Below are 12852 nucleotides of genomic sequence, written 5' to 3'. Positions count from 1 at the left end.
TTAGTAATTGAGTAGGATACGAATGCGACTTCTCCCAGAGTTAGCGTGAGGAGAGGGATTCAGTCAGTTCTGAGATTTCCTAGGAAAGGAGTGAAACCCAGACCTGCCAGACCCCATTACCCAGGAGAGCCGCAAATGGAGGGCTCAGGTCCTGCTACCCTCTAAGATGCAAGGCAGTTAGGGCATCCCTGGGTAAAAGCTGGCCAAGCAGCTAACCTGCCTGTCGAGATCACAAGAGGCTCTCCCCTGTCCTCTAGGGGTCTGACTCAGAGAGGTACTAAGGGGATAGGTGGGCTTTGCAATATCCTACCCTAGAGGTCCGAAGACAAGGCTCTGCAGGAGGCCTGGAGCACAGGGCAGAGAAGGCTTTGTCTCTGGGGAGTGGCTGACCTCCAAGAAACTTCTGCCTGGCTCCTGGGAGTTGACAGATGTGGTCACTTACTGGCTACTGCCTGCCTTCTATAACCAAGGAGGGCCAAGGGGATCCCTGGCCTTGGCAGTAGCTTTCATGCTGTGTCAGGTCATCTGAGACAGGCTTGAGCTTCTGGGACTGGTGTTCCCCAAATTGTTCAAGCTGTTATCAATTCTCAGTTCCCTTCTGGGCCAGAATGGGTAAACCTCAGGTACAGGGAGGTAGAGACTACCCCAGGCCTGGGACCATGGTAGATGCTGGCAGTCTGAGGAACTGGCAGGTCTTAGAAGACCCAAGGTCCAGATCAGCAAAGCCAAAAGCCAACAGCCATGGTGCTCACTGTGTGCCAGGCACTGCTCTACAGGCGCCCCCTCTGGGCTGCCCCGAGGGCTCTCTGGACCCTGGTTTCAGGCTGTGTGGAGCCAGCAGCCTGTGTTGCTCTGGTCAGCTCTCACCGTTGTGTGACATGCCCAGTGCCAGGCACTTCTGGAAACGGCAGTACTGACACTTGTTGCGGTTCTTCTTCTGAATCTTGCAGCTGCGCTCACACTTCTCGTACTCCAGCTTCATGCGGATCGTCCGACGGAAGAAGCCCTGAGGCACCAAGAACAGGTGAGGAAAGGCAAGCAGGAGGTGGGGGGAGGTTGTGCCAAAGGGCCTGATTATGCATAAGGTGTAAATACTCCTGAAATTTGGAAGTAATGAGGAGAAATTTTTTTGGAGGGGAGATGGAGAAGGAAAATAATTCTGAAACTTTAATTAAAACTATTTTAGGTTGGGTGCAGTGGCTCATGCCTGTAATCCCAGACTTTGGGAAGCCAAGGTGGGCTGATCACCTAAGGTCAGGAGTTTGAGACCAGCCTGGCCAAGATGGTGAAACCCCGTCTCTACTAAAAATACAGAAAAATTAGCCGAGTGTGGTGGCACACCCCTGTAATCCCACCTACCCAGGAGGCTGAGGCAGGGGAATCTCCTGAACACGCGAGGCAGAGGTTGCAGTGAGCCAAGATCGCGCCATTACACTCCAGCCTGGACAGTAAGAGTGAAACTCCATCTCAAAAAAACAAAAAACAAAAAGAACACAACTATTTTAAATGCCTAAAGAAGTCCTAAAACTTCTTTGTTGGGGCTGGGCAGAGTGGCTCACACCTGTAATCCCAGCACTTTGGGAGGCCGAGGCAGGTGTATCACCTGAGGTCAGTAGTTCAAGACCAGCCCGGCCAATATGGTGAAACCCCGTCTCTATTAAAACTACAAAAACTGGGCCAGGCACGGTGGTTCACGCCTGTAATCCCAGCACTTTGGGAGGCCGAGGCAGGTGCATCACCTGAGGTAAGGAGTTCGAGACCAGCCTGGCCAATATGGTGAAACCCCATCTCTACTAAAAGTATGAAAATTAGCCAGGCATGGTGGTGTGTACCTGTAATCCCAGCTACTCTGGAGGCTGAGGCAGGAGAATCTCCTGAACCTGGGAGGTGGAGATTGCAATTAACTGAGATCATGCCACTGCACTCCAGCCTAGGTGACAGAGCAAGATTCCATCTCAAAAAAAAAAAAAAAAAAAAAAAGCTTCTTTGTTAGTTTGGTAACATAAGATTGTCTCACGGCACTTGGTTTCTCATAAATTTATCTGGTTCTGTATATTTGTGAGGTGGTGGTTCAATAAAATAATCGTGAGATTTTGATGTATGTGAAGTTAGGAAGGACCCACAAATATCACTGGAAAAACAAATGTCTGTCCTTTTTCTCAAAGAGCCCCCTTTGAGCCTTGAGAAACAGGAAACCCAGACCTCAGCCCAAGACCCTCATTCTGTCCTGCCTGTCTGGTCCCCAGGGGGGCACAATCACCCATAAAGCTGGGTCAACACAGGTGCCCGACAGGGTAGGCTTGACAAGGGAACTCCCTCTTCTCCTGCAGTGCCCAGAGCTGAGGTCTGGAGCCCAAGGGCCTGGCTGCCTCCTGGGCAGGAATTCTGCAGTGGATACAGTCAGGGCCCTACTCCAAGGCAGGGAAAGCTTTGTGGAGGGTCAATTCACCATGTGACCAGAGCCTCAGTGGCCAGCCACCGCTCCCCCGAGTCCGTACCTTGCACCCCTCACATGCATGAACGCCGTAGTGGAAGCCTGATGCCTTGTCCCCGCACACCCGGCACTCCATGTTGAGGCTGCCACACGAGGCCCCATCACAGCCCATCTGCAGCTGGTCCAGCAGTGAGGGTGGCGAGGAGCTCCGGGAGAGGTCTGTGGACACACGATGGAGGGGCAGCTCCACATGCTGCCAGGCCTGGAAGCCAGGGTGTGGGAACAGCCCCACAGCCCTCAGCTCAGCCACTTAACAGCTGTGTGGCCTCAGGGAGTCAACCTTTCTAAGGACCAGTTTCTTCACCTAGAACCAGGGGTATTGACAGCTTCTCTGGGAGGATGGGCAAAAAGTCTCCACAGTGTTTCTCCCAGAGCCTAACATACAGAAGATGTTCAGTACACGGCAGCTATTACCACTGGGGCTGGGTGAAAGGCTTCCCGGACTGAACTCACTATGCGGCAGCAGTGGGGAGGAGAATGGCTGTGTTTTGGGAGAAGGAAAGCAAGGAGAAAGCAGACACACAGTCTTTAGGTGGCCCTTAGGAAGCAGCTCTCCTGGTTCAGAGGTTGCCACTGTGTGGCCCACGTGGAGATGTGTGCAATGTGTTTTGCAGAAACGGCAGGACTGTAGACCTCTGCAGAGCTAGCCTGCCCACCATCCCCCAAAGGAAGTTCTATTCTTGCATAGACTCCAGGGATGCTGTAAACAATCTCTCAAGAAGCTCAAGTTCATTCCCATGAAACTTCTTGCTTGAGTAGAACAGCTTAGGTATCAGTCATATTGATTAAGCAACACACTGAATTTCTCCAAGTTTTTCTATCAAACGTATAGATGTTTGAACCACGGGGTGTTGAGTGTATTGGTGGGGAAGGCAGTTTGCTAAGGCTATGACTTCAGGATACATCTGCTGTCAGATGATTTCCTAAGAACTGCTAGGAGTCTCTTCCCAGTGCCCTTTGGACACTCGGAAATGATCTCTTCGTCTTGGAAAGGGGACCTGAACTAAGCCTCAGCTTCCTGACTGCTAGCCCAGAGCTGGTTTCATGGCCTCACATACCAGCTGTCCTGCTTTTGCCATGATGACCATCCAACCTCTGCACTCTTCTCTAATGACTGAGCAACCTCCCCAAAAGCAGGTGCCAAACCTCCAAACCAGAGAATCAGCCATTTTGAGTAGAAGGGGACATCAGGGGGACCCAAGCCATGGAGATGAACCCAGACTAATGTTTTCCAGGCCTGCAGTAATACCCCTCTACTATACAGGCCAAGCAACCTTCATTTCCCCACCATGTGAGTAACTATCCACCTGCTACCAACCAAAGTGCACTCCATCCTTCCCACACGGTCTCCCCATTCCCCCAGCTTCCCCTTGGGCCCTAGAAGTGGCAGCAGGAAAGCCTCCTTCCCCTAGCCTGGCCACAGGAGGGGGAGCACAAGAAGCACCCAACCATAGCAGAGAGGACCCAGTGGGCTGCTCCCCTCCTGGCTGGTGAGGTTTAGGGGTGACACAAGTCTCTGGTTCCTAAAATGGCCTGTCTTGTCCTGGCACCTTAGCTCCCAACTTCAGTCATTCCAAGGTGTGTAACTGTTCCTCTTGACCCAGACTGGGAGACTGGGCTCCCTCCATCTCTCGGGCCTGGGAAGGCAAAGCTGTGTTCTGGGAGGGTGAAGCTGCTTTGGTCTTCTCAGGCCTTTGTCACCACCTGACATATCCTGTGTGTGTTCACTGTTGGAAGCCACCCACTAGACATAAGGGCCACAAGGCCAGGAACTTTGTCCACCAGGGCACCAGCGTGGTCTGGCACTGAGAGCTGTGTGAGGTGCTGGGCACGCAGCAGGCACATGATAGCTCTCGGCACAATTGGCAGTCCTCAGGCTGCCTGGGTGTCCTGACCGCAGCACCAACTGGCTGACGGGGCTGGGCGGGACCTGCCACTCCTGGAGGCATTATAACAGGGACAATAAAACTCACAGCACTGGATGTTGGAAGAAAAGAGATAACATGACAGAAACCCTTTGTGGATGCCCACGCAGATGCTGGGGCAGGCAGGGTTTCTGGCATTTCCTCCTTGAATCTGTGCAGTCCGTGAGCATATGCTTGCGTTGTGGCATTTCTTGTAATTTTGTTTTTGTGACCTGCATGTCTGCTTCCTCTGCTAGACTCTGCATTATCTCTACTCACATTCCCTTTGGATCTCGGAGCTCACTTCCACCACCGAGTCTTGTCCACAGTGGCCAATACCCTTAGATTATTCACACCTCCTGCAGGTGCCTTTCTCATCCTCCCTGTGGCCATGGAAAGTCAGCAGGTGTCTAGTCATTTGGTTGCTGTTGGCACTGCACGTGACAATGTCACCCTCTGTGTTCACTCAAAAGACACATGATAAGCACCTTCTATATGCAGGGCAGGACCTAGACTCTGCCCTCAAATAGCTGAGGTAAGAAAGAGTTAAGAGCAGGGCCAGGCATTGTGGCTCACACCTGTAATCCCAGCACTTTGGGAGGCCGATGCGGGTGGATCATGGGTCAAGGGATTGAAACCATCCTGGCAAACACAGTGAAACCCTGTCTCTACTAAAAATATAAAAATTAGCCGAGCACAGTGGCTCGTGCCTGTAGTCCCAGCTACTTGGGAGGCTAAGGCAGGAGAATCACTTGAACCTGGGGGTGGGGGAGTAGAGAGTGTAATGAGCTGAGATCATGCCACTGCACTCCCCTGCCTGGTAACAGAGTGAGACTGTCTCAAAAAAAAAAAAAGTAACGGCTGAGTGTGGTAGCTCACGCCAGTAATCCCAATACTCTGGGAGGCCAAGGCAGGAGGATCACCTGAGGCCAGGAGAAACATGGTGAGACCCCCGTCTCTACAAAAAGTAAAAAAAAATAGTTGGGTGTCGTGGCACCTGCCTATAGTGCCTGCTACTGAGGAGGCTGAGGCAGGAAGATCCTTGAGCCTAGAAGAGCTGTGATTGTGCCACTGTACACCAGCCTGGGTGACAAAGCATGACTGTCTCTACTTAAAAAAAAAAAAGGCCAAGTGCAATGGCTCACACCTATAATCCCAACACATTGGGAGGCTGAGGCGGGAGGATCACTTGAGCCCAGGAGTTTGAGACCAGCCTGGCAACATAGTGAGAGCCCGTCTCTATAAAAAATTTAAATAGGCCGGGCGCGGTGGCTCAAGCCTGTAATCCCAGCACTTTGGGAGGTCGAGACGGGCGGATCACGAGGTCAGGAGTTCGAGACCATCCTGGCTAACACGGTGAAACCCCGTCTCTACTAAAAAATACAAAAAACTAGCCGGGCGAGGTGGCGGGCGCCTGTAGTCCCAGCTACGTGGGAGGCTGAGGCAGGAGAATGGCGTGAACCCAGGAGGCGGAGCTTGCAGTGAGCTGAGATCCGGCCACTGCACTCCAGCCCGGGCAACAGAGCGAGACTCCGTCTCAAAAAAAAAAAAAAATTTAAATAACTAGCTAGGTGTGGTGATACATGCCTGTGGGCCCTGCTACTTGGGAGGCTGAGGCAGGAGGATTGCCTGAATGTGGGAAGATGACTTGAGCCTGAGAGGTCGAGGTTGCAGTGAGCTGTGATTGCACCACTGTACTCCAGCCTGTGCTGACAGAACAAGACCTTGTCTCAAAAAAATAAATAAACGGCCGGGTGCGGTGGCTCAAGCCTGTAATCCCAGCACTTTGGGAGGCCGAGACGGGCGGATCACGAGGTCAGGAGATCGAGACCATCCTGGCTAACACGGTGAAACCCCGTCTCTCCTAAAAAATACAAGAAACTGGCAGGCGCCTGTAGTCCCAGCTACTCGGGAGGTTGAGGCAGGAGAATGGCGTAAACCCGGAGGCGGAGCTTGCAGTGAGCTGAGATCCAGCCACTGCACTCCAGCCTGGGCGACAGAGCGAGACTCCGTCTCAAAAAATAATAATAATAAATAAATAAACAAACAAATAAATAAACAAGAAAAACAAGGAAAGGTAAGATGTAACTTAACTTACTATAACTCACTTGTGCCTACAGGAAAAAAATAAAATAGAAAAAAAGAGAAAGAGATAAGAAAACTAGAACATGAGATAGAGTGGGGCAACACCAGGTAAGGGGCAGTAAGAGGTGCAGGATTTTGGAAGGAGCCATCACCCATGCATGTGACTGTCACAGAAGGGGGCTGCTTCCCTCTCTGCTGAAAGAAAGGGGATGGCAGAATTCTTCCCATACTAGGGGCCAGGTTCTGAAGGTTCCACCACTTCCCCCACAACATGATGTCCCGGGTAGAGGTGGGGGCAAGCAGGTGTCCCGCTAAAGGCACTCCATTGGACACCCATTTAATCTCACGTAAAACCTCAAAACAACCCTTCAAGATACTCTTCTTACCCCTACTTTATGGGCAAGGAAGCCGGGTCTCCAAGGCTCAGAAGCTTAAGTAACTTGCTGATAGCAGCTATGTTGATCTTACCTATCAACTTGATTAGGCCATGGTGCCCAGTTGTTTGACCAAACAACGTTGCTAAGAAGGTTTTTTTTTTTGAGATGAAGTCTCGCTCTTGTCCCCCAGGCTGGCGTACAATGCGCAATCTCAGCTCACTGCATCTCTGCCTCCTGGGTTCAAGTGATTCTCCTGCCTCAGCCCCCTGAGTAGCTGGGATTACAGGCGCTCAGCTAGTTTTTTTGGTATTTTTAGTAGAGACGGGGTTTCATCATGTTGGCCAGGCTGGTCTCGAACTCCTGACCTCAGGGGATCCACCCGCCTCGGCCTTCCAAAATGTAGGGATTACAGGCGTAAGCCACTGCACCCAGACACTAGGAAGGTATTTTTTAGATGTAACTAATATTTAAATCAGAAGACTTTGAGTAAAGCAGATTACCTCCATAATGTGAGTGGCCCTCATCCAACAACTGAAGGCCTTAAGAAAAAAGACTGACGCCTACCGTGGTCCCACTGTGGAAGAGGAGATTCTGCCTCCAGGCTGCCTTCGGACTTGAGCTGCAACATCAACTTCCCTGGCTCTCCAGCCTGCCTGCCTTGCAAAATTTGGACTTGCCACCCCCACAACTGTGGGAAACAATTCGTTAAAACACATCTCTTTCTTTCAAAACACACACACACACACACACACATACACACAGGTTCTGCATCTCTGGAGAACCCTAACACAGTGACAGAGCAAGAATTATAATCTAGAACCGTGCAACTCCTGGAGCTGAGCTCTTAACCTCAGCATTCCACTACTACACATATCTGCAGGTTCAGGACTGCTAATCAGTAACATTATTATGATAAACAACAGGACACAGTCACTGCTGAGGAGGTACTATGTCATTATCCAAATGTTTGGATTCAGTGTAAACACTAGCCCTCTCACCCAGAGAGTAAAGTATCAGTTTCACCATCTTTGATTACAAGTTCAGCAAATAGACACTATTGACCTTACTCACATCATTTGTGGCTGAGAGCTCTCCTGCATATCTAGTCTCCAATGCTGGGAGAATGCCGTTGTCATGGCTGTGAAGACAGCCAGGAGGCTCCCGATTGGTCTATTTACTTCGCTGGCAGAGCTCACAGGCAAACAGGTACCCAGCAGCTTCTGAAGTCAGGCCAAACTCTGCAGGGATTTGAGGCTGGGTTACTGAGCAGCCTCTTTACTTCTGTTGTCCTGTTTGCCTGAACTGTGCGCTCCTTGGGACAGGCACTCAGCCTTGTCCACCACTGTATGGCCAGCCCTGGGCACAGTGCTGGGCCCAGCCTGACACCCACCAAGTGCTTGCCAAGTGAGGAGGTGCTGAGGCCAGGAGGAAGGACACTTAATCTTCCTCTTTCTTTCTCAAGTGTGATTGGGATGGATGTCACTGAAGCAGGAGGGATGAGAAAGGGAATGGGATATGAACCCTGGCTCTAGCTGTCTCTACTCCTACATACCCACAGGACCCTGGCAAGTGGGTTTCTGGTAACCTCAGTTTCCTTGTTGATGGGAAGGTCTGTCCTGCCTGACTGGGGGAGGGTGAGGAGAAGGTGCTTGGCAGGGGTGGAGCTCAGTATGTGCACTGAGAGTCAGTGCTGAACCGCTAGGGGGATGGGGTCGGGGTGACTGTGGAGCCTTCCTGCTGTTTCAGGGCTCAAAGCCATGCCCTGTCCTTATGGGTCCCTCAGGGGACTCCTGAGGCCAAAGTAATAACTCATGGGGGTGGGGCAGAGAACTAGCAGGTGCGGAGACCTGCGATGTGTCAGATATCCCCACTGACTCTCACCCGGCCGGCCCTCAGGCTGGGTAGGACACAGCCTGTAAAGGTGAAGACAGTGAGACTCGGAGAAGTGATGGCACTGGCGAGGGCTGCAGCTCACAGCGACACACCCGGGATGCCTGCCCTGGTCTCTGTGATCTCAAAGCCCTTCTGCTCCGGACACATGATGAGGCTCTGTCTCCAGGGCCCCTCACCCCCCTTTTAAACAGTTAATTTTAACCTTAAAAAAAGTACAGTTGCCTTTTAAATTATGAAAGTAGTGCAGACTTGTTGAGAAAAATACAGAAGGGTATGCAGGATCTTGTGACAGAGCCTCCTTAACCACCATCCTGCTCCTCAGAGTTAGCCCCTGAGTCCTTCAGTATAGACTCTTCTGGTGCCTTCTATGAAACACAAGGATTTTGAACAATGGGATCCCCAACTTGTCAGGAACTTATTTAATATATACAAACCAGCCTCATCCTTTTCAATGACTCCAGAGTATTCCACCACATGGCTCTACCACAGTTTCTAGAACTGGTTCCCCACAGATGGGCACATTCCTATTTTTGCTCTTATGAGCAGTCCTGCAGTAAATAAGCTAGTGTGGAAATCTCTGTGCATGCTGAGCAAGTACTTACACAGGACACGTTCCTAGAAATGGGAATGCAGGGTAAAAGAAATGCACACTCGGCCAGGCATGGTGGCTCATGCCTGTAATCCCAACACTTTGGGAGGCCAAGGTGGGCGGATCACCTGAGGTCAGGAGTTCGTGACTAGCCTGGCCAACACAGCGGAATCCCATCTCTACTAAAAATACAGAAATCAGCCAGGCACACCTGTAATCCCAGCTGCTTAGGAGGCTGAGGCAGCAGAATCACTTGAACCTGGGAGGCGGAGGTTGCAGTGAGTCGAGAGCGTGTGCCACTGCACTCCAGCCTGAGCGACAGAGTCAAGGTCTGTCTCAAAAAAAAAAAAAAAAAAATTGCGCACTAAGAGGTGTTGGTCCACACTACCCTTTCACCCCTTGTGGTGGGAGAGCCAAATCCTCCCCACCCATCTGACAGGTGAAATGGCATCGCAACTTAAGGTGCTTTCTTTGAGTTGGTTAGACTGAAAAACCTGTTGGGTTTTCAGGCCGTTTGTATGTGTCCCATTGTTACCTGTTGTGATTTTCCTGCTAGGTTGCTTGTCTTGTAGAATTTTGGGGAACTTTTCATACACTATGGCTTTAACACATAGTGATTAAGTCAAGTAACCTCTCTCCTGTTTCAATGATTGAACAAGGAAGGCTTTCTACCTCCACTTCATCCGTTTATTGATAAACAGAATCTATTAAACACCACCTTATACATAGTACCGTGTGACTGGTGAGGCAACCTCTGCCCTGGATGTTTCCTCGCTGTGCCCTAAATCCCACAACGAAGCTGCCTGAGAGGTCACTGCCATGCCTGCCTCACCCTACCCCTGCTCCCAGGCACCTCACCTGGCCTGCACGGGAACAGTGATGCTATTTGGGAAACAGCCCTGGTCCCAAGAAGGGGTGTGGAGGAAACTCCAGGACAGAACACTGCTCTGCAGGGGACTTCCATCTGCCTGGGCTCAGATATGGGGATGAGGTGGGCCATGGCAGGCAGCATAACCACAAACCCTGTGGCCATCTCTTCTCCTTGCATTCTCCCTTGCATCCTCGTGACATCCCACACTCATTCTTAGTCCCCACTGTCTTCCCTTTGCTTTCTAACCCTCCCCACCTTCTTCAGATTTAGAACAGTATGTGCTACTGGCACTGAGTGAATTATCACTCCTGGTTAGCTGTTCCTCTCTTCTGAGACCGGCTGTGTCTCCAAAGCCATCCCAGTTACCAGCCAATAGACAGGAAGTTGGTTACTCGGGGAATGGGGGACGCCTTCACTTTGGCCCTAGAATCACATTTAGCCTATTTTGGTCACTCCCAGGTGATCCTGGGTGAGATCAGAAGGACTGAATGATGGCTCTGTACTTCCTCTAACCACTCTATACACTGAAGAGGAAGAACTGCAAAATTCTGGGACTTGCTTTGCAGGTTCAAGGTGCACGTGTGGCTCAAGGATTCAGACCCATCTTAGCTGCAGACCCAAACAGAAGCCTGCGCTACCTCCACAGCCTACACCCTGCCTTAGCTTGGACACCAACTGCCTCCTCCTGCTTCCATGCAGTCACAGGGGTCCAGAGCCCATTCCTGTGGCGTGGGCTTGCTCCTCTGCCTGAGTCACCACATGTGGCTAGGATCTCCTGCAGCTGAAAGCAGCAGCGAGTGCAGGGTGTCTACTCCCAGCAGTACATCCTTATGACCCTGAGTTCCTTCTGAGGGAAGGAGTGAGGATGAGCTGGATGTATAGGCCTGCAGCACTTGGGTAAGGACAGAAATGAAGGGAGAAAGCAAGAAGCAGGGGGATCAGGCCAAGCGCAGTGGCTGGCGCCTGTAATCCCAGCACTTTGGGAGGCTGAGGCGGGTGGATTGCTTGAGCCCAGGCCAACATGGTGAAAGCCCATCTCTACTAAAAAATACAAAAATTAGCCAGGTGTGGTGGTACACTCCTGTAATCCCAGCTATTCTGGAGGCTGAGGCAGGAGAATCGCTTGAACCCAGGAGGCAGAGGTTGCAGTGAGCTGAGATTGTGCCACTGCACTCTAGTCTGGCCAACAGAAGGAGATATTGTCTCAAAAACCACAAAAACAAAAAAGCAGGGGGAATTGCAGAAGGGAAAGCCAAGGTCTGCATGGATTCTGGATGCTTTTGAAGGTGAACATAACATGATGATGATGAAGATGACAGAACAGTACAGGGTACTAGAGAAAACTGTCTACACTGCTGATAAATAAAGGGGAACCAATAAGTGAGACAGGAGAAGCTACAACTGCTTGGCTGCATAAAAATAATATTAGTTGACTTATTCATACTAACTGCTTAGCAATTGTATCTAATTACGACGCAGTTCAACGATGATGTGTATAATTATTGCAGACCAATGGAATTAATCATAACAATCCCAGGTACAGCTGATCTTTCTAGTGTGCTGTTAGTGGAGATTGGTCTCAGATTCCTTGTGGTAACAGTGGTGGGAATACTAATAATGATGATGACATGTGTTACAAATGCCCACTCATTTAATTCTCACAAGAGCCCATATCCACAACACCTACCATCCTCTGGCTTGTTTTACAGAAGGAAGTGGTACACCTTGCTCCAGGCCCCACTGCTGGTGAGTGGCAGAGCAGATCCCCACCGCACTGGGCGTGAACCCAGGCTTCTGGCTCCAGTCCTTCAGCACTCTGCTACTCTGCGCCCCACACGATGGTGTTCACAGTGGGCCAGGATCCCCACTGCACTGGGCTGTGCCTCCTCTGCCCCGTGTCCCCTGCCAGTCCTCTCCTCACCTGTGTAGCTGCTGGAAGGAAGTGCATGCTGTGGTCCCCCATTGAGCTCTGGGGCTCCTTCTGCCTCTGCCACTTCCTCTTTCTCCTCCTCTTCCCGGACCTCAGGGGCTTCCTCCTGTGGCTGCTCCATGGCTGATCTCCCCTCGGCGCCACGCCTGCAGGCCTGGTCATAGCTCTGGCATCGTCTGGGTCTGAACGCAGATGGACCTCTACAGGGTGGTTCCCATCAGCCTTGGCAGAGGAGAAGATAGGAAGAGGTCAGGTGAGTCAGTGACGAGGAAGAGGATGGTGGGAGTGGGGCACGCTTGGGGGCTGCTGTCATGGAGGGGGTTCTTCTGCTCCTGCTCCTTCCCCAGTCCCTGCAGTGCTATCCCATGGTCTCTGTTCCTTGTATCATAAGTCACCTGCCCTATCACCCTTCCCACCTGGCCCTCGTAGTGGGTTTGTGGGGTTCGGAGCAGGCTCCATAAACCAGAGAGGTGACACACCACTGTGCCACCCTTCCCTGCCTCCTCTGTTGCCTCCTGTTCTGAGTCTCCAGGAAGCACATTGGAATGACTTGAGGGGCTTTCCCCAACTCTCCAGCCCACCTGGAGATCCATATATGCATCACGCCTCCCATCCCTGACCCTGTCCCTACCAGCACTCAGGCCCAAGAATCATGGCTCTCCTGTGCTACTGTTCCTGAAGGGGTGAGTCCCATCCTTTCAGTGGTTGG

At 51.4% G+C, this 12852-nt stretch overlaps 1 protein-coding gene across 10 annotated transcripts in view; it reads right to left on the bottom strand.

The window, feature by feature from the left end:
• Nucleotides 1-12852, bottom strand: part of PPARD (peroxisome proliferator activated receptor delta) — an 89030-nt gene that overhangs the window by 5977 nt on the left and 70201 nt on the right. For all 10 annotated transcript variants that reach the window (XM_033216914.1, XM_033216911.1, XM_033216915.1 and 7 more), the window contains 3 exons: nt 12135-12365; nt 2499-2653; nt 868-1006 (listed from right to left, as the gene is read on the bottom strand). In XM_033216914.1, the coding sequence (XP_033072805.1) occupies nt 868-1006; nt 2499-2653; nt 12135-12264 (424 nt within the window). In that variant the 5' untranslated portion in view covers nt 12265-12365. The remainder of the gene's footprint in view (nt 1-867; nt 1007-2498; nt 2654-12134; nt 12366-12852) is intronic.

The sequence above is a fragment of the Trachypithecus francoisi genome, unplaced genomic scaffold (genome assembly GCF_009764315.1).
Source record: "Trachypithecus francoisi isolate TF-2019V2 unplaced genomic scaffold, Tfra_2.0 Lachesis_group10, whole genome shotgun sequence".
In the NCBI taxonomy this organism is placed as follows: Eukaryota; Metazoa; Chordata; class Mammalia; order Primates; family Cercopithecidae; genus Trachypithecus; species Trachypithecus francoisi.
This window is presented reverse-complemented; position numbering and strand designations above follow the sequence as displayed.